The following is a 26,981-nucleotide window of genomic DNA, read 5'->3' on the forward strand; positions in this document are numbered from 1 at the left end:
ATCAACTGACTAAAAATCTATAGTTGCGTGTTTCTTCATCCCACAAACTTTCATTTTTTCCAAGATGCGGGTGCCCAGCTACTGTAAATCAACTTTGTAAGCATAATTGTCAACATGTACCTTTTTTTTTCCTAAATTCGATATACAGCAGGCGTGAACCAATACAAGAATTTTGTTATCAAAGCATTTCTGATAAATTCTCTGCCTTTTTGAAATAAAAGTAGAGGATGAACCATGGGCAACATGGTAACAAGATAACGATGAATTGTTAACACACAACTAATCATTCCAACAGTGTGAATATCTGGTGAACAAGTGTAGTCTTAGAAGAATAAAAGATATTCAAAAGAAAATCTCATGTATAGCAATTTTTTTAGGAACCAACCTGAGATTTTGGAAATTATTTGTTTTTTCTCATATATATATCACACGTCCCCCCCCCCCCCCCAAAAAAAAATTCTTAGTTTTCTTGAATTTCAGTAATAAAAGCATATATTCCTATAAAAGGTCATTCTATAACTTCTATAGTGATGACAAAAGCATGAGACATCTTTTAGTAGATCTTATTACATGTCTAACTGGTGAAGTTGTACATCCAGCCTCTATCAGGATTATAATTCTAGATTTATAAGTTTGAAGATTGCACGCGCATACTTGTGTAAGCATGCTCGTGCGCAAATGGTGTTTGATGCCTCCAATAATATCCTAGCTTGCGTAGAGAACATGCATGTGCGTCGGTATGGTGTGAGTACGTGTGCCAGTTAAATGTACTCTATTGAAAAGAAAACAATGAATGTATGGCATTTAAAAATGTATTTTATTCCGAATTATGGGTCTCATCTTTTCACTTCTGTTTATATATGTTTATAAGCCAAAGTTTAAATTTGCAGTTGATTTTGATGTTTTTTAAATTATTTTTCAGCTTTGCTTTTAGAATGCTAAGAATACGTATATAAAGTTTTATTCACATTTTTTATAATCTATCATTTGGTTTTTTCTGAAAAAGCCAAACAATTATCCCATATCTTTGCTTGTATGAATTCATGCCCATACATATGAATAATACGTCACATGAATATTAGAAACACAAAATTTCTCAAAATGATAACAGTTCAAACATGTCTGCTTCACTACATATATATATAATAGATGTGAAACATCCCCTTCGAGCTAGCTATTGAGAATTTTAATACTTGATGGATTAACACATATCATGTCTCCTATGTCTAATTATAAGACGTGACGGACGCCTATAGCAACCAAACAATGTATAATTTATAAATGAAGCTTTTATATAATTATCGTGAGCGATCTAAAGTAAATATTAAAAAATAAACGCAACTAGAAATCCCTAAAATCTACTCTAAAATATTTTCAAAATTCAAATTCCAGATCGAAGCAGATATATAATTAAAGACCAGCTTATGCTGACATGACATGTGGCTGCTGAGTAGTTACATGCAGACAGTCCAATCCATCCAAGGGTACAAAAGAGGGAGCCCCCCAACCATTCATTGTTGCAATCATGCTAGCTAGCTACTATAGCATTTTCCACCTCCGATCCAGCCCCTTCACATGAGCCACGCATCATATCAAACTAGTTAAATACACGTGCATAGCTATGGATTTTATAATGTGTTATCAAATTTTTTATATGAAATAGTCAGCTTAATTTAAACTTATATGTAAATATCAATATATATTTAACTGATTTTTAATATCAAAAAATTTAAGGGATAAATTATAAAACTCACTATCACCACTACTACTTTTTATATGAGCATAGATTAAAGGACCCCATATATTTTTTCCCCTAATCTCCCCCATTGCACCACCACCAAGCTCTCTCTCTCTCTCTGAGCTACAATTAATTAATTAAACCAGCTGATCATAGGAGGAAGGCCATGAGCTCACTCCCTTCTTATACCGCGTATATTTATCTCTGTATTTGCAAACAGTCGTAGTATCGTCAGAGACAGACAGCCAGATCTAGCAAACTGTATCTCCTCTCTAATCGGCAATATGCCTCAAATCCACTGCTGCTCGTCCTAAGATTTACTTGTTGCCTGCCCCTTCTTTTTTGCTTCTTCGTCTTCATCTTCTCCTTCTCCTTCTTCTTCTTCCTCCCGCTGTTCTTGATTGGTAGCTAGCCAGCCAGCAATTAGGCACATCGGGAGGCGGGCCGGCGACGTCGTCGGGGCCGGAGGAATGTCGGCACAGATCGTGCCAGCGCCGGACCATGTGTGCTACGTGCACTGCAACTTCTGCAACACAATTCTCGCGGTAATTTGTCTGAATTCTGATCCCTTCCTCTCCCTCTCTCTTTCTCTCTCCCTTTTCCTTCTTGGCCTCTTCTCTTCTTTTCTCCATGAAGTTCAGCTAGCTGCAGATCTGGCTTCAAGGGAGAGATCGATGCAAATATATATAGGGGATGATTTTGTTTGCTAGGCTATTTCTTGAGAATTAATTAGTGTGTAGTGATTTGGGCAGTTCGTGCTTTGCTTGCCTTTTTAAAAATTTGACGAGAGAGAGCCATGCTGCAAGGAGATTTGATTTGTTCTTTAATTGATTGTTTGGTTTACCCTTCGTTTTCTTTCCTTAATTGCGACAGAGTTCAGATAGCTTTCCCCTCCTTTCGTTTTCGACTCATTAGTTCTGGTTCGATTTTCTCTGAAAAGGAGCTTGTCGACCTCTCTTAGTTTTGATTTAGTCTACCATGGAGTCATGGACATATATGCTTGAATGGACGAGGCAAAGGTCATGATTTTTTTTTTTCGAAGAAGGCACTAAAGGTCATGATGATCTAAAATTGATCTGCTTCTCTCTTTGCACCATGATTATATGTGTTCAATTACCTGACAGATTTGATGAACTTCTCAATTAATTGCTAACTAGAGTAGCTCATCGATCCTTGTTTTCTCTCTCTCTCTCTCTCTCTCTCTCATGATTATTAGTTTACCTGAGAATTAATCTAGCGTAGCTGCTAGATCGATCTTACATGAAGTGCAGTTGATTTTCTCTAACCGACAGTTGTACGATATATGGCTACCACAAGTATCTCAGTTATGAACAGTTTTAACAACATAATCTAATTGCTACAAATTAAACAGCATGCAATAATAACCATAACTTTAATCAGTGTGCAAAATATTGTGTATTGTTCTCCTGCATGCCCTCTTAGATTGGTTAAACCATCTTACTCTCCCTCTAGGCACAAATTAACCTTACTAAACATGTTTGGTTTCTTAATTTCAGACAACCTTACAAAAATAAAATACTCTCAGAAACCTTGCTGTGTTACAAGAAGGTGCAAATTAAATCATTTGATATATATTCGATCGTGTGTTTTACCTTGCTTTTCCACTCATTCGAACGCTCTTCCCGTGCTACATATGTCTTGGGTTTCTTGGTTGCTCTTTGTTAATTTGTTCAATGCATGGTATATGAGATAAAGGAGTACAGAATTAATGGATTGATTACGGATAAGTATACAGTTTTTAAAGTGAAGCACCGACCAGCAACGGCAAGGCAAAGATTATTGCACATGTTCATGCAAAATAAAAAAATAAAAAATAAAGGCGGTTAATTTGAGCTTGAGCTGGTCAGCTAGCTTCACCCAAAACCAGCGTTAAATCAGTTAACCTGTATACTGCTTCCGTTCTTGTGCAGATACGTAGCCCAAAATAGCAAGTATATTTTAAGACCAAGTGAGTAGTGGTCATCAATGATCGATGTTTTTAACTAGCTAATCCCGATGAGGAACTCGTATATTATTATATTATTATCTGGAATTTATAAACATTTTTTTCCTATTTTTCCTGTTTTTTCTTCTTCTTTGGATCTTGTGTACTCCTTGGTTTTGAAGCAGTACAAACGCTGCTCGTATTGATTCTGCATGGGCGGCGAGTTCTACCGCTGCTATACCCATGTCGTAATTAAATTCGTGTACACATACATCTTAATAAATCTCTAGTTTCCTACTTCTCTCAATGAAATTAAGCCGACTATTTCTTTAACTAGTATTCCATTCGACTCTCAACTCGTAAATAAAATATTCATTCGCACAATTACATGCATACGGTCTATTCCTATTTATCTTGTTGATCAACGTTACATGCCGATGAGCAATTCATATATTATCTGGAATAATCTTTCAGAGTTTCAATTCTCAGTGCCATCTTTTACTAGCTATAGACGATATCGATCAATCTCTCCTACACACCAACGACAAATATATTGGACAGCCGTACAAACGTACGTACTGGCTACTGTAATGTCAATGGCTGATCTAATTAAGTGTAGTACACGTAGATTATGGGGCTGTTTGTTTCTAGGGATTTATTTTTAGTCCCTAGTCACATCGGAGACACTAATTTAAAGTATTAAACATAAACTAATAAAAAAACTAATTTCATAAATGAGAGTTAATCTGCGAGACAAATTTTTTAAGCCTAATTAATCCATAATTAGCAAATGTTTACTGTAGCATCACATAGGCTAATTATGGATTAATTAGGCTCATTAGATTCGTCTCGCGAATTAGTCCAAGATTATGGATGGGTTTTATTAATAGTCTAGGTTTAATACTTCAAATTAGTGTCCAAACATCCGATGTGACATGGGGCTAAAAAGTATAGCCCCATCTAAACAACCCCTATATATCTATGTATATATATATAGCTGCATATATTTGCTTGGATGCATGCATGATCTTTCACAGGATCTCTTACCAGCTTGTCTGAACATTACTGCAACTCCAATACTTATATGTGTGTCATGCATCTTGCTCTCTCCTAGCTACCAAAAGATGTAAAAAGGGGGATTGATCTTGTGCATATGCATGACCCACTGAAATGTACCACCACACACACACAGAGATGCATGCAGGTTGTGCTTGAGAGTGAATTGGCTTCTGCATGAAGGGTCACTGTCTCTAGCTAGCAACTTTCTTTCCTGCACTGTTCATGCATCATGTAGCTGAAGCCTTTATGATTTTCTACTAGTACTAGTATATTTAGCCTGTGGAGAGGCCAGACAGAGAGGCATGACATGACATACCATGCAAATGCATGGTTTCTTCCTTTTAAAAAAAAAAGGTCACCAAGATACGTTGTAGTATAAGTTGTTTGCTTGTGTCACAACCAGCAACTAGAGCTAGCCCTTTTGGGGCTAGATATGTATATATGGAGTGAGTGAAGTGTGATTTGAGCTAACTCCCTCATGGGAGCACACACAATCATTTGTAGGGCATTCATTCATTCAGTCACTTTGGTTAATTACATTTCTTGCTCTCTTTCTTATGGGAGTGAGTGCACAAAAAGTCAGTGAATGTGAGGAGGAATCAAACAAAGCAGGTCCTGTGCTCTTCAGGTTGGGGAGGAAAGTTTGGGAGAAAATTGGAAAGGCAAGAGGGACCAATGTATGTATGTGTGCAGGCATTGGAAAAGGGTGCCCCAATTCTGATCTGATCAGATATTCATGATCAGCAGAGCCCCTGATAAAAGTCATGGAGGAACAGTTATCCAGATCTAAATCTATAGCTGTGTATTTATGTGTATCTGCAGTCCACACCAGCCTTTTGAACATGCATATTTACCTTTGGTATTTGATTTTTATTACTTAGATTCTTTTGTGAATGCAAAAAATACTCCTTTGGGTTCTAGCATTTGTTACATCAATGTGCTGTGCTTTTTTACAACTCTTTATTCTGCTTGCTCCAGCTCTTGCATTTGTAGTACACACGCTCAAATTTATAACACTGCAATATATATAGTACTACATGTGTTACGACTCACTAATTGTATTTCTTCCTTGAAAGCACATATAACTAGATTTATTTTTCTTGACTATAAATTTCCGGAATTACATGTTAAGTTATATACTGATTGTTGTGATCAATCTGCAGGTCAGTGTTCCAAGCAATAGCATGCTAAACATCGTGACCGTCCGCTGTGGCCATTGCACTAGCCTGCTGTCAGTGAACTTGAGAGGATTAGTCCAATCACTTCCTGCAGAAGATCATTTACAGGTTGACACAAATACTACACAGTCTTCAATGCATGAAATTATGGGTGCATTCAAGGATTATATTAACCCTCCTCCCCTCCCCCCCCCCCCCCCCCACTTCGCCTCCAAAAATATAACAATTCTCAAGTCTCAACATTCAAAATTTATCCCAAAATCTAACAACTTCTATTTAGGTATTATATTTTCGACCAATCACACAAACTTCTCAACTAAAGTTTTTCACCTAACAAACTTACCCACTAAAGTTTTGCACTGACTTTCTATTCTAAACCAATCATAACATTTTCAAATTTATTTCTACCAGATTCGTACCTTAGTTCATATGTGTTCACATCTATAACTCCTTATATATTCTAGGAAAGAGGGGGTATACATATTTCTTTAACAAATGGAACTTTATCACCCTTATCTTTTCGCTTCTACTTATCCTATAAGCCAAAATTTAAATTTTTAACCTTAAATTTAGAGCTGAATTTGGTTTTGTTTCACCAAACCTTATTTTTCCGCCTTAGCTTTTAAATCGTTAAGAATATATATAATATTTATTAACAAATTATCTGTTTTTAAATATAGCATTTGGTCTTTTCCGATCACACCCTATAACTATAACCGTTATATTGCTAGAGCTAGAAAGAACACACACATGCATGGTACGGAGCATTCTTCGCATCCAGCCGGCCGGTAAAAACACACGCAGATGCCAAACTACTCTCATGTACTGTTAGTACTGTAGATGCCAAACTTTTGCCCTACCTATAGATTGTTGTAGCTGAGAAAACAGAAAGCCACCATATATGCATGCATGCATGGGTCATGTCAGCCTTGAATACTTTACATATATACTACAGCAGAGACAAATTAAAGCATAACACTGTTTGATCACAGGAAAGCTCTTGCACATGCCAAAATACATACCAAGCCAGTACTCCATAAGGTGTTATCATTTTGGATAAATAGAGTCTCCAAAATTTATCTTTAACTATGATTTATTACACAATATAATATATGTACATATATATTATAAATATTTTCAATTTTTGTTAAAGTATTTTTAAGATTTATTTATACATGTTATTCTAGTATTTTGAATTAAATATTTTACTGTTATTAATAGTCAAAAAATATTTTTAACCTTGTCCAAAACGATTTAATTTATCAAACAGGGGGAATATATATAGCACAACCGATCTTATAGTACGTGATTTGTGCCCTTGTCAAATCCTGCAGGGTTATTAAAGATGTTTTGCATTTGTTTTTATCAGCTACAATATATAATTGGAACGGTAGACGCGATTATAGCTAGTCGTCGATTATGTTTCTATATCAATATAAAAATCACGAGCTAGTTCCAAATTCGTGCAATTACTACAGGTTTGATACACGTAATCCTGATTGTTCCTTCTGACTGATCCTCAAATTTGTGGTTTGATTCTTATTCTTAAACGTACCCTTCTTCATTACTTACTTGTAACGTAATTCCCTCTGCAAGCCCAGAAAAACTATCCAAAGGAATAATCTGTTGATGAGGTGTTGATAAGCACTATACACGAGTATTGAGATTACCTTAATTTCTTTTAATGAACAATTAAATTTATGCTTATTCCAATAATCTCATATAATTTAAGAGATATCATATATATTCATTATGTACTCTAGAATGTACAAATTGGTTAATTTGTCAAATTCGTTAGTGGTCTAGAGCTGGTCACGCATGTTTAGTAGAGATATGAGAGAGCTCTTCGGTCGTGTTAATTTCCTCACAAAACAAACAATTTGCAGACTTTTAAAAATAAATAGTAACCCCTCGATGTTATAGTTTATTATATTTCTTTTGTTGATGTGGGTTGTGTTCTTTTATACAACTTATTTTCATAAATTTCTTCAACTTTTGCACGTGTACTTCCCGAACTGTTAAATGATGTATTTTTTATAAAGAAGTTTATATGCAGAAGTTAACCATCTTACATTTCTATAATAGATTCTCAACTTTATAGTAGTTAATTTTATCATTTATACCATTAAATAGCTATCAAAATGTCAGATAATATTTCATCTTTTGTTATAAACAGAACAGAACCATGGTATCCACTTACACACACTAATTAACAAGTCGTCTAACTTGCTTATTACATTTTTTTCAGGAGAATTTGAAGATGCACAATATCAGTTTCCGTGAAAACTACTCTGAATATGGCTCATCTTCCAGATACGGCCGGGTTCCAATGATGTTCTCAAAAAATGACACGGAGCATATGCTGCACGTGCGACGTAAGAAAATTGCGTATGAATAGCAATAAAGTCATACATATATTCTTCCACTGTGATCATATTTCTAGTAATTTCTGATTTTCTATGAAACACAGCCGAATCTTACAAATTCAGAAGTACAGTGCAAATGTTCATTAGGCATGCATACAATGCGCATATACATGCATATCTTGGGTGCATACATATATGCAGGTTAATTAACTAATTAAAAGATTAGTGGTCTACATGCATATCACTTTTGTTTCAGGAACATTAAGTGTGTGAACATCAACCTTTTTCTTCTCTAAAGCCTTTATATTTTCTATTTTGTCCCAAAAAAAACCGGTGGCTTTCCTTCTTATTACACAAATACAATATGCATGTATAAAAACATATATATACTGGTGCAATTCCTCCGAAGCAGCGTTTATGAAACAATTAAATATATATTATGTATTAAGAAAATGAAAAATAATTATTTTCATTTGAAAACTGCAATATCATATCAACTGTGTGTCAATCTACATGCATGTACACAAAATTAAATAACAAAATCCTACGAATTATTATCGGCATTTAATTACATGTAGATGTGTCTCGACAGAAGATAAACGTAGGGCATTCTAACACCATCACAAATTAAGTACGCCATCCTTAACTTTGAGTAGAGGATATCTCTGTTGCTAAATAATGTTACGAAAAAAACTGGAGCGCATGCATATGTTAATTAGCATGCGACACAAGCATCCATCTGTATGAATATTAACCAAAAGAGACTGGAGAGAGCATTATATTAATTCAGGCCAATTTGAGAAGAAAATAGATTAGCCAAAGTACATGTATTCATCACGTACCGGTACTCTCATATATATGCCATGAGGGATGAACCATTTTCTTTTCTCCTTAGTGCCTTTTAAATTTAATAAAAAACGAAAATTGAAAATATAAGAATGTTGTATTGGTCTGGGCACAAACACACTATTATTGATCAGTTGAGTCCTATTAGAAATTTGATACATGTCAAAATTTAACTCCTTATATACAAAAATGGTACATAAATATATGAAACAATGTGTATGTGTGTGAGCTATCATATGAAACTCTCTGTTTTGTTGTTGTTGTTGTTGACATGTTTTTTTGCATACAAAAACTTGCATGCAGCACCAGAGAAGAGGCAGCGGGTTCCTTCAGCTTATAACAGATTTATCAAGTGAGTTTAATCTAGTCAATATCTTCGATTATCGATCCATGTATTTTCGCTCTTTTACAGCTTATAACATTTCATAATTTCGAGGCAATATAATTAATATGCCGTTTTTCTAGTAGTACGTACACTAATGTATATGACATTACAGGGAAGAAATCCGGAGGATAAAAGCGAACAATCCTGACATAAGCCACAGAGAGGCCTTCAGTACAGCAGCAAAGAATGTTAGTATATATTTTTTGCTTATATATATAACACGCGTTTACATGCATGTAGGGGAAATCAATATTATCGCGTAACCTTGACGACCATATATATGTGTATACGTTTTTTTTTCTCGTTTATTAGTACAAAATACAATGCAAATTCTTACTAGCTGCTTGATCATGTGTGCATGTATATCGATGGTAGTATATACTCTCTCCATGTTTTTTATATGACACCGTTGATTTTTATGCTTACGTACGTTTAACTTATAATTTTGCATATTTGAATAAATTTATGAATAGTATGAACGGTTAAATATGGAAAGTCAACTGTGTCATATATATATATATATATATATATAACATAGGAAGAGTACATGTGAGTGATAGAATTTACATATCATCACAAGTGCATGCACTTTTGACTTTGCATGTTAGTGTTAGTAAAATATACTCCGTATATAGTTAGTCCATATTGGGTCATTGAACGTATATCACACGACTTAATTACTCCATCTATGAGTTTTATATATAGTACAATACTCGTAAAAAAATTAGTAGTCAAAGTTGGATATTTAAGAGACCATGTCAATGTTAAAAATTAACATCATACTATAATTCATACCACCTCATATGCGTCGTCCTACCTTTGTTTCTTTTGTTCCATATAAAGTATATTTAGAGACAGAGAGAGAGTACGATGTTACATGCATAAAAGTTTATTAATAATTATGTAAATTTTTTAAATAAGATAAATAGTCAAATATGTATAAAAAGTCAACGACATTAAATATTTAGAGACAGAGTTGGTATAAGACCAGTCTCAATGCATGTTTCATGGGGTATCATTCACATTAAATAGGATGTCACATCAGCAAAATTGCAGACTTAGCATGATTATTAAATGAGAGAGTTTCATGAGACGAGATAGCAGTTTCATCCCCCATAAAACTTATCTGGCTTAGCTATCAAGTTTATAGTTTTAATAAATATTTTATGAAACTATATATATTATATATTGAGACTGGTCTAATTCATGTCCGTACCTCGTCCTAACTTTGTTTCTTTTGTTGCAGTGGGCACATTTCCCCAACATCCATTTCGGTCTGGGCCCCCACGAGAGCAGCAAGAAGCTCGACGAGGCCATTGCAGCTCCAGGTCCCCAGAAAGTTCAGAGGCTGTACTGAGACTACATATATATGATCGATCACCCTAGCTACGTGCTTTGATTTCGAGTTGTAAGTAACTTAATTAAGAAGATAAATTCTACGCTCATCTGTTTCTGTTAATTATTATATATGTCAGTTTGTGAGCGAGTATATAGACGTACGTGTTTCTGTGTGATCATATATATATATATATATATATATATATATATATATATATATATATGAGTTTATCAGAAAGGTGTATGAATGAGAATACATGCATGCAGCTTATATTAATTAGTGTCCACGCACGTACGACAGACTGAATTAACTCTTCACCATGTTGCTTCTTTTTTTTCTGTTTGAAATGAATTATCCTGATTGCAAATATTTCGAAATGGCCGTATGTGTGTGTATATGTGTATATATATATCTACACAATACACAAGATTGATCATACGGTGCATATATCATATATATCTTGCATATAGTACTGTACCCTTTTCAATGCCAATCAGTATACTTCTTTATAGTATATAATCTTAGTAAAACTTAATTTGAGCCTAGCTATATAGCTTGCAATGTGCATGAAATATTTCTTGAAATTTATGGATTATATATAATGAAGATACACATATGTACAACAATTCAAAGTAGTTACCATAACAGTGTATTCTTCTATTCCATTTTGATTATTTTAGTTGAGCAACAACAGATATGAGTATAAATTATATTAATTTGTGTGTAAAAATGCAGTGAAGCTAGCTAGGAGAGTGTCCAGTTTATGACAGATAGCCTCTTAATTATATTGCAATTGTAACATTAGTAACAGATGAATGACCGCTAATTCTCAGTCAGTGCTCAACAGCTGAACATTTTTTTCCACTTGCTTCACGCAGTCTGTTAACTTAATTAACAACATGCCAGCTACAGGAGCATATGCACGTCATGTCATCAAGATATTAATAAACAAAATATACTGAGAATTATAATACTATATGTGTATGCTTAATCTTTGTTCGAGGAATTGATTGCTAGCCTATATATATATATATAGAGAGAGAGAGCCAGAAGTAGTATTTGTACGTATATATGCTTAGGTGTATATACATCTCTATATATATACACACTCAAACAATTAATTAATTCATCTGCAGCTAGTAGCTAGCTCAATGTACGAGACATATCATGTATAGACTGTTTGTAGTCTTTTTTTAAGCTCATGTATATACATATAGTAGTTAGATCTTTATTATTGCTATAGAAAAGACCTGTTTATCTCTCGTAGAGTTTCTTACTGTTATATCTAAACTGGCTATAAATTAACTTACACTCCACTTATTTTCACATCACTCCTTCATCTTACCATTTAGCCGGAGCCTGCTTGCTCTACTAGTCCTAGCTGATGACTGTGGCGATGGCATCGATTGGCCGGCAGGCCACGAGTACCGACGTCCTATATATGATCGCATGCATGACGCAAATGGCCCTACGCCGGCCGGTGCAGCGCGCGCAGCACGCTCGCTCCATTTATATGCTGGAGAAATTAATTAATTAGTCCATGGAATCTCGATCTTGCCGCTTAAGCTAGCTAGCTCCTCTGCTGATGATCTCATGAGCCTCAGCAGCAGCAGCTTCATCACTGACGGTTCTTCTGACTGGTCACTGCCTCACTGACTCTGCTCAGCGAGCTTGCAATATGCGAGCTAATTCTCAATTAATCTGGCTCCAATTTGGTCGTTTCGATTCGGCCCGGTATGTATGCACCTGTGCTTGTTTTCTTTGCAGGTATGCTGGTATACTACAGCTACTGTGGTGAGACAAGATAACAGTGGCTGATCATATACAGGCATTGAATGGCCTGCGAAGCTACATATATAGGCCGCGTTCACCCTACAGTTAAGATAACTTAACTTCATCATTTTTCGCGCGCACGCTTTCCGAACTGCTAAACGGTATATTTTTTACAAGAATTTTTTATAGAAAAGTTATTTTAAAAATTATATTAATTTATTTTATATTTTTTAATAATTAATTAATTATGTATAATCTATTGCTTCGTTTTACGTGTTGAGTAAGTTAACTTATCTACCCCAGCCCTCTACCGAACGCAGCCATAGTTGCAGTCAGTTTTCCAATTATATATCAAAGAGCAGAAATTAATGTTTACTATGTCACTAGAATTTCAGAATTTTATAAGAAAAAATTATAGTGTGGAATTATTCGATCGAGTTATTCAAACTACATCAAAATGGTGTGTGTAGTAGTAAATGTTAGCACAGAAACTAACAGTGTTCATGTCCTAAGCTATCCAAGAACGACTCCAGTACAGTCACACGGCGTTTAAAGTTTGTAATTATACTGAAATATGTCTCAATCCCACCCAGCTTTCCAAATATGCACTAGTGCAGAGTCTGGCATCCATGATGAGCAATTTTTGACGTATCAGAGGGTCCCGTCCTAGATGCTACTCCCTCTATTCCAGATTAATCATCATATAAAAGAAAACTAGAAATCTCAAATTGATCATCATATAAGAGAAGAGAGCCTATTATGCATTAATTGTAGTGTAAAAAATTCTTTGATTAACACACACATTAAATTCTTACATGCGTCTTTCCAATCAGCTTTGATGTGATTTGCAAATTTCGATTATGCATGTATACATGCAGCTTGAGATTTATGACTCTAGTTTTCCAATACTAATTAAATAGATTTTTGGTCTTTGTACCTAGACCTTATATGATGATCAATTTGGGATGGGGGAGTATTATCTGAGATAAGTCTGGAAAGTGGAAGATATAGATGAGACTATAGAGCATGACCAATTATAAATAACCCATTCTCTATGACGTTTGGATTCTTACTTATAAATCCATACATGTAAGTCGTTGGCGGTGTTATAGGAACCATTGAGTCGCATCGTGGAAGAACTAGGGCATGCCCTCTGGGAGAGATCAACCACTCTCAAGGGAGCGGTCGGGCCACCCTCCAAGAAGGGTTGGGCTGCCTATAGGATGGGACATGCTACTCAGTCTAATCCCTTCAAGGTCGTCGTGCGCTTTTGGTCCGAACGAGAACAGCTTCAGGAGAGGTTGGGCTACCTCAAGCCTAATGCATTCACAGCCAGTGCCTCAGGTCTAACCGAGAGAGGCATCTCCTTTAGGGTGGTTGGTTGGGTGGCCTAGAGCCCGATGCCTGCTAGTGTGAGGCGGAGATCGGGACCTAACACTGAGTTCCTTTTGGAGGGTCCTACAGGACCCTGACATGCTACACCTACCAGATGTAATGTTGTACTTATTGGCAGTCAATGTTGCATGGACATCATGTTAGCCACGTGTGGTGTATGATATATATTTCTGTATGCCATGCATTAAAATCAATGGGACGTCTATGACACCTCCATAAAAAAGGGACACTTTTGTCTAGTCTCATCGATTCCATAAAGAAGACTAACTCACATTAGGTTATTGTAGTCATCTCATCCGTGACACTGTGATATCCTCTTAATGTTTCTAAAGGAGATCATACCTATAAAGAGTCATGCCTGAGAGAATGGGACTGCTAGCTTGAGCTCCCTCCCAACTGTATTCCACACATACTCCTTACTTTCTCTACACTTATACCACAGCATGCGGCTTCCCCCACGTTTCCTTGGTAGAACACGAAAAGGGGATCTACCGATCTCCCTGCTCAAGGAGTAATCTTTCGACAGTTGCCAACTATATACCCCCTCCTGATCGGTTTGACACTCTCACCCGGTACCGTTCATGTTTTTGGGGGGAGGGCTAATTAATGATACTCCCTTTATTTTATATTATAATAATTTTTATATTTATCTGGATTTATGTATTAATCAATGAATATGGCATGCATGTATGTATACATAGATTTATGAACATCCATATAAATTTACTAAAAGCTAGAAAGTTTTATATCGTGGATCCGATAGGGTAAAAATTTTTTTAGATGGGAAGCATTATTTGAACTAATTTATTTATGTCTACGCATGGTTCGATGGATTATGTGGCCGTGAGTTTGAATTATCCTCTCTTTTCACTATTGCTATATGGATGGAAGTCAAAATGCAGTAGGTAAATGCCGAGCTGAGAAGGGCGCAAGCGTGTTCTACTTCTTCTGCAATGATCTAGAAGGGAAAAGAACGACCGACGACGGCGCCCCGAGCCATCGATCGATGGCCACCTTCATTCACGCACGAGACGAGACGTTGGCTGGTCCTCTCCCGCCGCATCGACGTTGTAGGCTGCTCCGGCCCACCCAGGCCTGGCCCGTCTTGCCGCTCACTATTGGGCTGGGCGTACGAAGAAAAAAATCTGGGTTGCTTTTGGCGGCGGGTCCTAATCAGACTTGTGATCGATGTCCTAATCAGGGTTTAAGCCCTAGCCGCCCTATACTTGATTCCGTCCCTGGATAGAGCTAATGAGTCTTAAATAATAGATAAAGCTATACAGATAATTTTTAAATTCTAATGATGAAAAATATAGATTGCGGTGAAAAATAAACTTCAGCTATCCAAAACTATGTTTACATTGAAATTTTTGGCTATAAGTTATAACCAATAAAAAGACACGTCGAGGAAATCAGCAAATAATAGATTTAATGCTAGCTGGTACACTAAAGTAAACCACGGTATAATTTCATATCGAGATGACAAACTAATCCTGCCACATGCACAGAGATTGTGAGCGTCCACAGCCCACAGGTGCCAAATCGATCGATCCATCCTACGTGGCCGACACATGCACCACACGATCGATATTTCCTTCGCTCGCCGTCGCCGTCGCCGACGTTCATGCGGCGGCGGCGTAGAGATGCGCCGGCAGCCTGGGCTCCGCCACGGCGACCAGCGACGCCCTGAGGCGCGTCGACAGCCCGACCAGCTCCTCCATGCTCACGTCCTCCGCCGCCACGCCGTGGGGCAGCCGCCACTCGAACCCCTGCAGCGCGCTCGCCATGCCCAGCGCCACCACCTTCATCGCCAGGTTGGACGCCGGGCACATCCGCCGCCCTGACCCGAACGACAGCAGCTCGAAGTGCTGCCCGTGCACGTCGACGCCCCCGGCGCTGCCGCCCGGGAGGAAGCGCTCCGGCAGGAACGCCTCGGGGCGGTCGGGCCACGACGCCGGGTCCCGCGCGACGGCCCAGACGTTCACTAGCACGCGCGCGCCGGCGGGGACGTCGTAGCCGGACACCGCCGCGCGCTCCCTGGCGTGGTGCGGGACGAGGAGGAGGCCCACTGGGTGCAGCCGCATCGTCTCCTTCACGACGGCGTCGATGTAGGGGAGGTCGGCCAGGTCGCGCTCCGAGACCCAGCGCGTTCGGCCGACTACGCGGTCGAGCTCGTCGGTGGCGGCGGCGATGGCGTCGGGGCGGCGGAGGAGCTCCGCCATCGCCCACTCCATGGTCACCGCGGAGCTCTCCGTGCCGCCAGCGATGATGTCCTGGACGAAAGCCTTGACGCCGTCGCGCGTGAGCCTTGACTCCGAGTCCGCGACGCCCTCCTCGTCGGAAAGACGGAGCAGCACGTCGACCAGGTCACACACCGCCGCAGACTGGCTGCCGTCGTCGCCGGCGGCCGCTTTGGCCACCTCGTGTTCCTGGAGGATCTGCTCGAGGAACCGGTCGTACATCTTGGCCAGCCGCTTCATCCTCCGGCGGCATCCCTGCACGTCGAGCCACCCCAGCAAGGGGACCCACTCACCGACGTTGCTGACGACGGCGGACACCTCGAACGCCTCGTCAAGCGTTCGCCGGAACTGCTGGCCCTCCGCGCTGCCGTAGAAGCCCGACCACTTGTCGCCGACGGTCATGCGGAGGGTGTTCCGCAGCGTCGCATCGGCCAGACGCTCCCGGACGGCGACGGCGTGGCCGGCGCGCCCGAACAGGTCGCGCACGAGCGCCCGGACCTCCTCGGCGCGGATGTGCTCGTAGGACCCGACGCGGCGCGGGGAGAAGAGCTCCGTGGCGCAGAGCTTGCGCGCCATGCGCCAGTAGGCGCCGTACGGGGTGTGCAGGATGCCGCGGTAGCCGTACGTGATGGTCTCGCCGGCGGTGGTGCGCGCGCTGTCGGCGAAGGCGGCGTCGTGGGTCTTGAGGACGAGGCGGCCGGCGTCGGCGGACGACGCGACCACGGCGTGGAACGAGCCGAGGCGGAGGTGCATGAGCGGGCCATGGCGCGCCGCGAGCGCGGCCAGAGCGCGGTGCGGCGGGAGCGCGCCCGCCAGGGCGCCGAGGCTGCCGAACACCGGCCACCCCCGCGGGCCCGGCGGGAGCTTCAGCGCCCTGGCCCGGCGGCCACGCAGGGAGGCGACGACGCTGCTGAGCAGGACGGCGACGACGAAGGTAGCGACCAAAGACATGGCTATGCTGAAGGAGAGTGTGGATGAAACCTCCATTTTTGTGAAAAAAAATCTCGGCTTTTCCTCTGATTGGAGTGTGCATGAGTTGATGGATCGTATAACAAAAGGAACCTGATCATCTGACATTACGGTTGGCCCATGTTGTTTCGGGGATGTCTGACAATTTCTATTTCTATTGGATATCTAGACACTTATTATAAATTATAAACAGTAAACATAAACTATTAATAAAACTCATCTATAATCTTAGACTAATTCATGAGATGAATCTATTTGCCCAACTAATCTATGATTAGCCTATGTGATGCTGCAGTAAACATACGCTGCTTATAGATTAATTAGGCTTAAAAGATTTATCGCAAATTAGCTCTCATTTATAAGTAGTCTGCGTTTAATATTTATAATAAGCATCCAAACATCCGATGTGACGTGGGGCTAAACTTTTTAGCCCCATTTAAACACCCCTATGGTTCATATGTCAACGCCATAGCTACACACAGTTACGTGAGTGCATCTGATTTTATATAAAAATGAGAGATAAGACCGACTACAAATTTTTCGTGTATTTTTACCCATAAATTTCTGGGTCACACGATATTTTTTGCGCCCTCGACTCACATCCCGACTATATTGTCTGCAACAAATGGTTAAAGCTAGCAGGGACCACAGATCGATTCCGACTTCCAGGGTTCCAGAGGACTTTCAAACTGGTGGCTAAATGAGATCGGGGTCAGCAAACTGTAATGGCATTTGGATATTTTGCTGTAACTTTCTCTTGCTTTTCAGATTGATTTGAACATTGTTTTAAGATTGTTCAAACTGTTTTAACTCATGCACAACTCGGATACTAGCTACTTCAAGGCCGATCTGGCTTTCATGGCTAGGTAACCTTGCATCCCTAACGGGTCACATAATGGGAATAGATTTTAAAATCCCAAGAAAAATTCACACATCTATTACATATTATTTAAATAGTTATAAAAATTATAAATATTGAATAATACAAGATATTTCACACTAGAAACTTGCAAATCCAAATACGGCTTCTACAATTTATAAAAAAATAATAAATTAACTATGAATAGTATATTTGTTAGTTTTGTTATAATTTTAAGAAATTATATTTTAACTGTATATATTCTGGATTTTTTTTATATTAACTCCAGATATGTTTATGAGCCAACACCTATCAGTTGTGACTACCTATTTACTCCTCCCTATTATAAAATCATAATGTAAGATGATTGACTTTTCTGTTTAGAACGTTTGACCATTTGTCTTATTTAAAAAATTATAAAATTATTATTTATTTTGCTTGTGACTTACTGTATTATTTAAAAAAACATTAAGCACGACTCATCATTATTTATATTTGTACTAAATTTTTGAATAAAACGAATGATCATGAACTTTAAAAAAAGTCAAATATCAAACAGAAACGGAGGTAGTAAAAAAATAGTAGCCGTTAATTAAAGATGCGGTGCTGATTATTTCCAGCGCCCGCGGGAGCAGCTGTCTCCTCCTGTAGCGCTCAGTACAGTACAGGAGTGGCTCCTCTTCCTCCCACCCACATGCCTCGGGGAGTGGTGGGTGACTCAACGACTTCGAGCTTCGTCGGCGATGGCGGCCACGGCGACGATGGTGGGTGTTTGTTCTGACCATGACGACAATGGATCCAGCCACAACAACAGTACCAAACAGCTGAGTTTAATTTGCTGTTCCTGTCCTTTTCGGTCGAATTTTTGGCATCCGCAACAACTTAATTGTCATCTAAAGCCACGGCAACAACGGCTGACCAAATTGTTGTGGTTGGTTCGTCAGTTAGATAAGGGTTTCGATCCGTTTGAGATAACAGGGTCCACTCCTCCGAAGTTTAGAAATTGGTTAAATTTCTGGTCATGACATTATACAGTATTAATTCACTGCATTTTCACTGCTCAGAAGCACGGCCGCCATCTTTTTTTCCTCTTCTGTTTGCTTGCTTTGGCAAATTAATGCATGGGAACACTGCTAAACACGCGATGAGATATCTCTTTTTTTTTCCATGTCATCTAAATTATTATAAAAAAAGTTAAAATTTTAGAAAAGTAGATTAATATATAATATATCACTACATAAACATGCAAGATCAAATCTGGCTTCTAAAAAACAAAATATAACTTGAATATACCTATACTAATCATAGTTTATTTTGTTCGTTCTGTTACAACATAGATGTTGAATTTAGACATTTATATTTGCGGAGTGATATATCATATATTAATCTATTTTATGTTTTTTCTAAATTTTGTATAAGTATGTGAATGGCATGCAAAAACAAACCCCCAAAACATGCATATGCCACTCTACACGTGAAGTCAGCCCATGTTCATATAGCATCTCACGTGTACTTTCGTCCTCGCTTCGTATAAAAAAATTAACTCGGAGGTTCTATGCTTTGGGATAACTGTGTATATAAGCTGTCCCAAACCATCTAAATGGTCCATGTGGGACTAATCACACTAACCAAACATTTGGTCCTAACGGGCTAAACCGGAACGAGAAAGCACAAAAATAGATCAGAACATTGCAAATGGACTGGAGTGTTACAGCAATTTAGCTAAACATGTCGCAAAAGGTTTTTTCATGTAATTTCTTATTGCCACTAAAAATGCTCCTTATGTTTTAAGTTAATATTAGTGGCTTTGGAGGAATTGATTATTGTGTAACTATCACTTAATAATGGAAATGAAAATGAGCCGGTAATTTGATATATTATTTCTAATTACATATATCTTAAAAATGTGTGTTACACTTGCATGATTACTGTAGTCATGAATTTGTTCAAGTATAATTCAGGGAAAAGAATATGGAAAGTGACTGCTTATATTACTGTAGTCACAACGTTTTTGTCTAACAGCTCGATCACTCCGCTGACCTCTACGATACTACGAGGAACCCTGTGCCTTGCCATGGAAATTTATATAAAACAGAATGAAGTTATCTATTGATATCTTAATATATTTAGAATTGGTGTCTGAAAATTCTTAGGAATGAATAAGGACATGCTAGTTCTACAGGTTCATTGAAATATAATATGGAAGTTCTACATGCTGATTGAATCCACGCTATTATAAATTCTCTGGTTTCCAAATATATCATTATAGTTGGTGATAATCTATTTATGACACTACAATTTTTTCCTTTCTCTCTCTCCTCTCGTCCATATTAGTAGCCCCAGCCACAATGGCCACCTCTGGAATTTTTTGGGGAATTAATATTATTATAATAGAAAATCGCAAAATTAGAGGTTATCCGTGAAAAATCATAAATTTATGGTCTCGTTGAACTACCGTAGTTCGAAAGGACCCCTATCGAACGGCCAGCAGTCGATGGGGACGAGATCGGACTAGATCGTCACCCTGTCGGGTTCAGCAGCCGAACAGATGGTAGACTCTGTCGAACTCTCTCCGTTCGATAGGCCCCAATCAAACGCCCACCGTTCGATAAACCACTAAATTTACGATTTCCCTCGGATGTCCTCTATTTTTTGCGATTTTTTATTAAAATAATATTAATTCAAAAAAAATTGGCCACCTATGTCCCTTTGCAGCCTCCTCTTCATTTTTCCCTCAATGTTTGCGATTGCGGTCGCTTTGGACTTGTTGGTAGCTACGGCAGCCAAAAGTCTCTATCCATCTGAAAACTCGCATATCTAGCTGTGGATGAAATCGCCTGGAAGACCAAACCTGTCGCTGTATACACTGGTCGCGCGTAAACTTGTCTTCTCATCATACTGTAGCCTTGCATAGTATGCACGCAAAAAAAACCAGAGGCTCTGAGAGAGCCACACTAGTTTGGATGGATTTTGGCAGGGTTGATTCGTACGTTTCTGGTGGACAATTGCCGTGACCATTTCAGAAAGATGATATATATATATGTATATATATATATATATATATATATAAAAGTTCGTCCTCATATATTTGTAAATAATCAGCTTCGTAGTAGTTAAATATCATTGAATAGCTATAAAAAAATCTTTCATCCTGCAGCTACGACAGACATGACCTATGTCAATTACAATTCTTATTCGTTAAACATTCCGATATTGGGACTGTGTATTTATTTTATACTCTATATGTTTTTAATATAATATCATTGACTTTTTGGCATATATTTGATCATTCATTTTATTAAAAAAACTTATTATCAATTATTTTCTTGTGATTAGATTTATTAACAAACATATTTTAGTTATAACATAAATGTTTATATATTTGCATAAAACTTTTAAGTAAGACATATGGTTAAACATGTGAAAAAAGTCAATTGTATTGTTTACTAAAATACGGAGGGAATACGTAACATGGCCATGTCGGAATAATGTCCTTTATGATCTAATTCTTTTTCTCTGAAAATAATTTTGAACTTCAGAAAGGGACCAGTTCAGAGCCGTCAAATACGATTTTCTGCAGCTGTAGATATATGTAAACGTACATGGTTTATTCACAGAAACTTTTTGTCTTTTTTGCATTGGCATTTGTAGGTTTTTCCACTTCACTTGTCCCTTCCGGTACGTCCAGCCGTGTGTATCCCTCTAGTCTCGTGTAATTCATTCGCACACCAACAAGAAGAAGAAGATTCATTGGAAATACTCCCTTCTTCCCTAAATATTTGACGTCATTGATTTTTTAATACACGTTTGACTATTTATCTTATTCAAAAAATTTACATAATTATTAATTATTTTTATATTATTTTATTTATTGTTAAATATACTTTTCTGCTTATATATAACTTTACATATTTCAATAATTTTTATGAATAAAACGGATAGTCAAACATGTATTAAAAAATCAACAGCGTTAAACATTTAGGGACCAAGCTAATAATATAATATTAGTGGCCGTTTTGTGTCTCTCCTAGGACTCATAGCCCAGGGTCGACAACTTATAGAGCCAGAGAGTATACTTCTTTCATATGGCCATCATATGGAACACTTGTTGGTGCATGCTAAGGAAAATAAGCTTGTTGTAAATAGATTAGCGAACGGGAAAGTTAAAAACTTAAAAAAGTATAATATAATGTAACATATTGGGTTTGAATTAAAACAAGCATTTTCATGCTTCTAGGTTTTAGGTCATGTACGGTCATCTCTATCGTGCACCCCAATTAAATTCGGATCACCTACGGTCACAGCCTTTACTCAAGTTAAGGACTCCACGAAGTTTCATCTGTTCATTCCAATGAACAACGTCTTATATCTTATGCTACAATATTTTTATAGGCTGATTTGAACCATCCGATTTGCATCCACTGGCAATAAATGCTACTACCAAAGTTGTTGCTACTATAGCAACTGCAGGTGATCCGGATCCACCCCAATTGCGGGTGTGCATATAAAATATGTTAAAATATAACATATGTTAGCCTTTATCAGGATTTCCATCAGTTTTATGATTTTGTCCTTTGGCATGTCTTCTTGAGCATGTTGTAAGGGATATGTGTTGGTGGACAGTATTCATGTAGTTATATAGAAAGAGATAAAAGAGAAATTATATTGCTTTCTTTGGTCATAAATGCTAACATTTAGGGTAAGATTATAATTTGAAAAAATCTAAAATATGCCATTGCAAACGTCTAAGTCTAATAAATACTATTGACGAATGCGAGTTCTAAGAAATGACATCTTATAAACGAGTTTGTCTGATAAATGCCATCGTCGTTAGGGTTCCATCTATTTCTGCCGTTAAATACATTGATCATACTATAGAACTTAGCAAAAAAATATTGATTCGTTTGAACGGTGATATTTTATAGAACTTACACTCGTCAATGATATTTCTTAGAATTAAGTGTTTGTCAATGGCATTTGTTAGATTTTATCTTATAATTTTCATATAATTGTCAGAAGGCTATATTAGCTTAGCCCTACTCTTTGATTATCTTCTTTCTGGTTCTGCTCCGATCAATGCTATAATGCAAGAGCAACGGCATCACAAACCATATTGCTGTCATCTTTATCTTAATTTTTTTTTGTCCATTTGTCCGTAACATCGTTGAATATATATACAGTTAATTACATACAATGGCATTGCATTGTTGTAGAAGAGAATTATTTTTCCCTTCTAAAGAGACACACACACAATTTTAAGAAAGAAAAAAAAAAGAAAAACAGGCAAGTCTCTTCGTCCTCCTCTGGCTCCGATCCTTTCCGTCCGTGGAAAACGAAGGAACCCCGAGCAGGGAGAAGCGCGGGCACACGGCAAGCCGGAGCCATCCGCTCCGATCGATCAGCTCATCTGGTCGCTGAGCTGCGACGGGCTCCTCCAGAAGCCAGCGCCCTGGAACCTCGCCCACACCTCCTTCTCCAGCTCCCCCGCCTCCTCCGACGGGGCCACCGCCGCGGGCCGCGCCACTGCCGCCTCGCCGGCCTCGACCGCTCCGCCCTCGTCCACGAGGAGCTCGTAGATCTCCCCGGCCTGCCCCGCCGAGGCCGACCGCCTGACGCCGCCGCGCCGCCGCGCCCGGACCGCGCGGCGGCACAGAGCCGCCGGTGCGCGCACCGTGGCGAGCACGACGACCTCCACCATCGCGCACGGTAAGCAGCAGCAGACGGCGGCGCACCCGGCCGCCGTGCCGCCGACGAGCTCGCCGCACCGGGGCTGCCTGCCCCGCTCGCTGTCGCACCGCTGGTGGTGCTGGTGCTGGTGCTGTGGCTGCTGGCGGCGCGGCGGGAACGCCGGGGACCGCCTCAGCGCGGGGCCCTCCTGATCTGCCTGCCGCCGCACGCGCGCGGCGTCTCCGGTCCTCGAGGTCGCCGGTGCGGAGGTCTCGGAGCGGTGCCGGCGGTGGTGGTGGCCGTGCGGCCTGCTCGACGACGACCGGCCGGCCATGGCGGAGAGTCGCTCGCGCGGTTCCGGCTGGGCCTCAGCGTTGGCGCCGCGGCCACATGGAAGGCGTGGGTGGACGGCGAGGGGAGGCAGCTTAAACGCGAACGCGACGGCGGGGCGGTGCTCCCGGCGGCGAAACCGGCAAGCCTCTCCCCCATTATTGGGGGTGACGATATATCCGAGCAGCCATGCACGCGCACGTTCTGCCCCGCGCGGCCTGCCTAAATTAGCCTCTTTTTTTGGCGAATGGTCGCTCAGTTCCGCAGATTTCACAATGCGAATGCCACGTGAGATATCAAAACCTTGGCCTAGCCGTCTAGGAATTGTAGCGCGCGTTTTTTTTTTTTTAGATAATGAAATTCATTCCGGTTTTTACTTTTAAGATGCTATGGGTAGCTATTATATAACTAGATAACAAATTAGCTACCAAGTACAAAATTATGAGTTAATTAAAAACAAAAGAACTACCATAAATACAATCCTTAGGATAGATATCTTCATATAGGGTGTCCATAGAATAAGAGCTTTTTTCTCATTCTCGGGAGGGTACTAGGAGGTAATATTTTTTTATTTAAAATTTGATACCTCCCGGTATCTTAGATACTAAAAGGTATTAAATTTTACGTAGAAAAACAGTGGTACTTCCTAGTAACTCCTCAAGGATGCAGTGACGAAGCTGCATACAAGAAAGAAGGAGGGTTGAACCCCCATTCGGAAAATTTTTTAACTAAAGTCCTCCGATTCAAATTCAGATACCCGTAGCACCCTCTCTATTTCGCTCTAGCTTCGCCCCTGCAAGGACGGTAAAATTGCTAATAGAATAAAGTGTTGTTTCTCCCATTGTCCTATAGGTTTCATGCCACAGGAAGAGTATCTTTGGAGTTAACGGTCGATCCTTTGCCAATCGAGTTTTGCTCCCATTATCGTTGTACGTGGACCAATGTCGAGCCAAAGCATAAGAACACTTCGAAGACTTACAGATCCGTACATTACATTGGCCCATTTATTTTCACCTTCACTGTCACTAAATCCGCTGCCACAGAGATGTCGCTTCAGTAGGAAATCTTCGATGCAATGTCTTTAAGAATGTCGTGTTTAGCGGGTTTACCCCCATCAGATAGATGAGGACAGGGGCATTGCAAAATCGCCTCCATGAAGAATTTTGGTTGCTACAAGTGTCATCAATGTCGGTTCTTGGGCGACGGCCATCCTTCATTGTAACAATCCAACTGGGAGTCGATTCTATAGACATCATCACGTCCACCACTGTCCATGTAAACACCAGCTACGCTAGGAATCCATAGACCACAGCTATGCTCTATGTTTTCCTACACAATTTAGGAGATGAATTTATTCACTAAGTTATGATCAATCCCGTTTAACAGAACAAGATTCATATTTTTTTTTTCAATGAAACCATATCATATCGATCGCCTCACCTGCTCAATTGTTTTCGCATTATGTAACACTCAAAATGTGTAAATGCAACCACTACTTCTGAAATGTGATTGCCTCACCCGCTCAATTGTTTTAATGAAACCATATTATAGCTATCTAAAGGCCAAAACTAAAAAATAAATTATGGTAAAAAAACCTCAAAATCAATAAACTTAAGACTAAAAGTTACAATTTTAGCTTATAATTAAGCGTAATCAAAAGTAAAATGATGAATGTGTTAGAATATATTGACCCAACAAGCCCATCTATCATCATTATATCGCTATCAAACTTGGATCTCTCACCTTTATATTTAATGCTTTTTTAGTATGTATCTTAACTATTATAAAAGCCTCTAGTGGCCACTGCTTATTATCATTGTATTTTTATAGTTTACCCCTTTAACTTCGTAATATTAAAAATCAATCAAATCTAGATGGATATCCACATAAAATCAAATTGATACGGATATTTTCTATATAAAAAGCACATGCATATATTTTATGAAAAATATGTTTATATTTATTGTAGGAATAACATAATATATTTTTATCGTTTGCAAAGCACAGATATTCAGCTAGTATAACTAACTCTTATAAGAGCAAAACTCACATTTTTTATATTTGCTCTTTTCTCCATATCAACTTATAATCAACTCATAATTTACTATTATGCTTTAGATTTATTTATCGATTAGTATATACTACTTTTATATATGTCTAAATTTGTAAACAACTAAATCTAATCGATATTAGAAAGTTTATCTCGTGCTCTTTAGGGTGAGGCTCTCTCTCACGCGTGTAACGGTGGAAGTTGCGTACGACGATCGATCGAGCATGCATGTCATGCAGGGGAGCATGCGGGCCCGCACCCGAATGATAATGCTCCAGGTCGTTTCTACGCAGTAACTCCGTACTTGCGGGCTGTGGGTTACTATGCATAATAAATATTCTTAGATTATTTAGTATATAGATTAAGATATTAAAAAAATTAATCATTTTACCCATTAATTTTAAATTTTAAATTGATTAGATTTTTATTCTAAACATATAATGACTCTAAAATTATTTGATTAATTATAATTGCGGCAATCAGTGCATATATATAATAATATACAAAGTAATACTTAATTATAAATATATTTATCTTTTAGACCAGAATGAGTAGTGCGTACACAGAATATCATATCATTCTGCTACAGGAATGCTAATACCCATTAATTAGAGCATCTAGGAGCTAGGTAAGTTTTGTTTCTTAAATGTGTTGTTTTGGCAACTCTTCAAATAATATGGCAAATGAAATTATACTCAACCTTCCATTGGTATATTTCGGTAGGCAAAATAAAAATTGAGCCCATGATATGTTATTTTCATATGGTGCGTGGTGGCTCGACGCACCTACGAGCGAAGGTGCGCGACGGGTGTGGCCGGCAGCACGCAGATACGGCGGCACAT

At 39.0% G+C, this 26,981-nt stretch overlaps 3 protein-coding genes across 3 annotated transcripts; 1 reads left to right on the forward strand and 2 right to left on the reverse strand.

Moving 5' to 3' along the window:
- The first annotated feature begins 1,858 nt into the window (after positions 1–1,858).
- LOC102720127 (protein YABBY 2) lies at positions 1,859–10,938 on the forward strand. Its single transcript, XM_006650289.3, has 6 exons — positions 1,859–2,283; positions 5,906–6,028; positions 8,169–8,295; positions 9,436–9,484; positions 9,630–9,705; positions 10,764–10,938. Exons 1-6 carry the CDS (start codon positions 2,209–2,211, stop codon positions 10,872–10,874), a joined length of 561 nt encoding a protein of 186 aa, XP_006650352.1. The 5' UTR covers positions 1,859–2,208; the 3' UTR covers positions 10,875–10,938.
- A 4,410-nt stretch (positions 10,939–15,348) lies between these two features.
- LOC102703478 (trimethyltridecatetraene synthase-like) lies at positions 15,349–17,297 on the reverse strand. The gene has a single exon (XM_040522407.1). It carries the CDS (start codon positions 17,249–17,251, stop codon positions 15,647–15,649), a length of 1,605 nt encoding a protein of 534 aa, XP_040378341.1. The 5' UTR covers positions 17,252–17,297; the 3' UTR covers positions 15,349–15,646.
- A 5,899-nt stretch (positions 17,298–23,196) lies between these two features.
- LOC121053949 lies at positions 23,197–24,237 on the reverse strand. The gene has a single exon (XM_040522627.1). It carries the CDS (start codon positions 24,091–24,093, stop codon positions 23,491–23,493), a length of 603 nt encoding a protein of 200 aa, XP_040378561.1. The 5' UTR covers positions 24,094–24,237; the 3' UTR covers positions 23,197–23,490.
- Between the last annotated feature and the right edge of the window lie 2,744 nt (positions 24,238–26,981).

The sequence above is a fragment of the Oryza brachyantha genome, chromosome 3, assembly GCF_000231095.2.
Source record: "Oryza brachyantha chromosome 3, ObraRS2, whole genome shotgun sequence".
Taxonomy (NCBI): domain Eukaryota; kingdom Viridiplantae; phylum Streptophyta; class Magnoliopsida; order Poales; family Poaceae; genus Oryza; species Oryza brachyantha.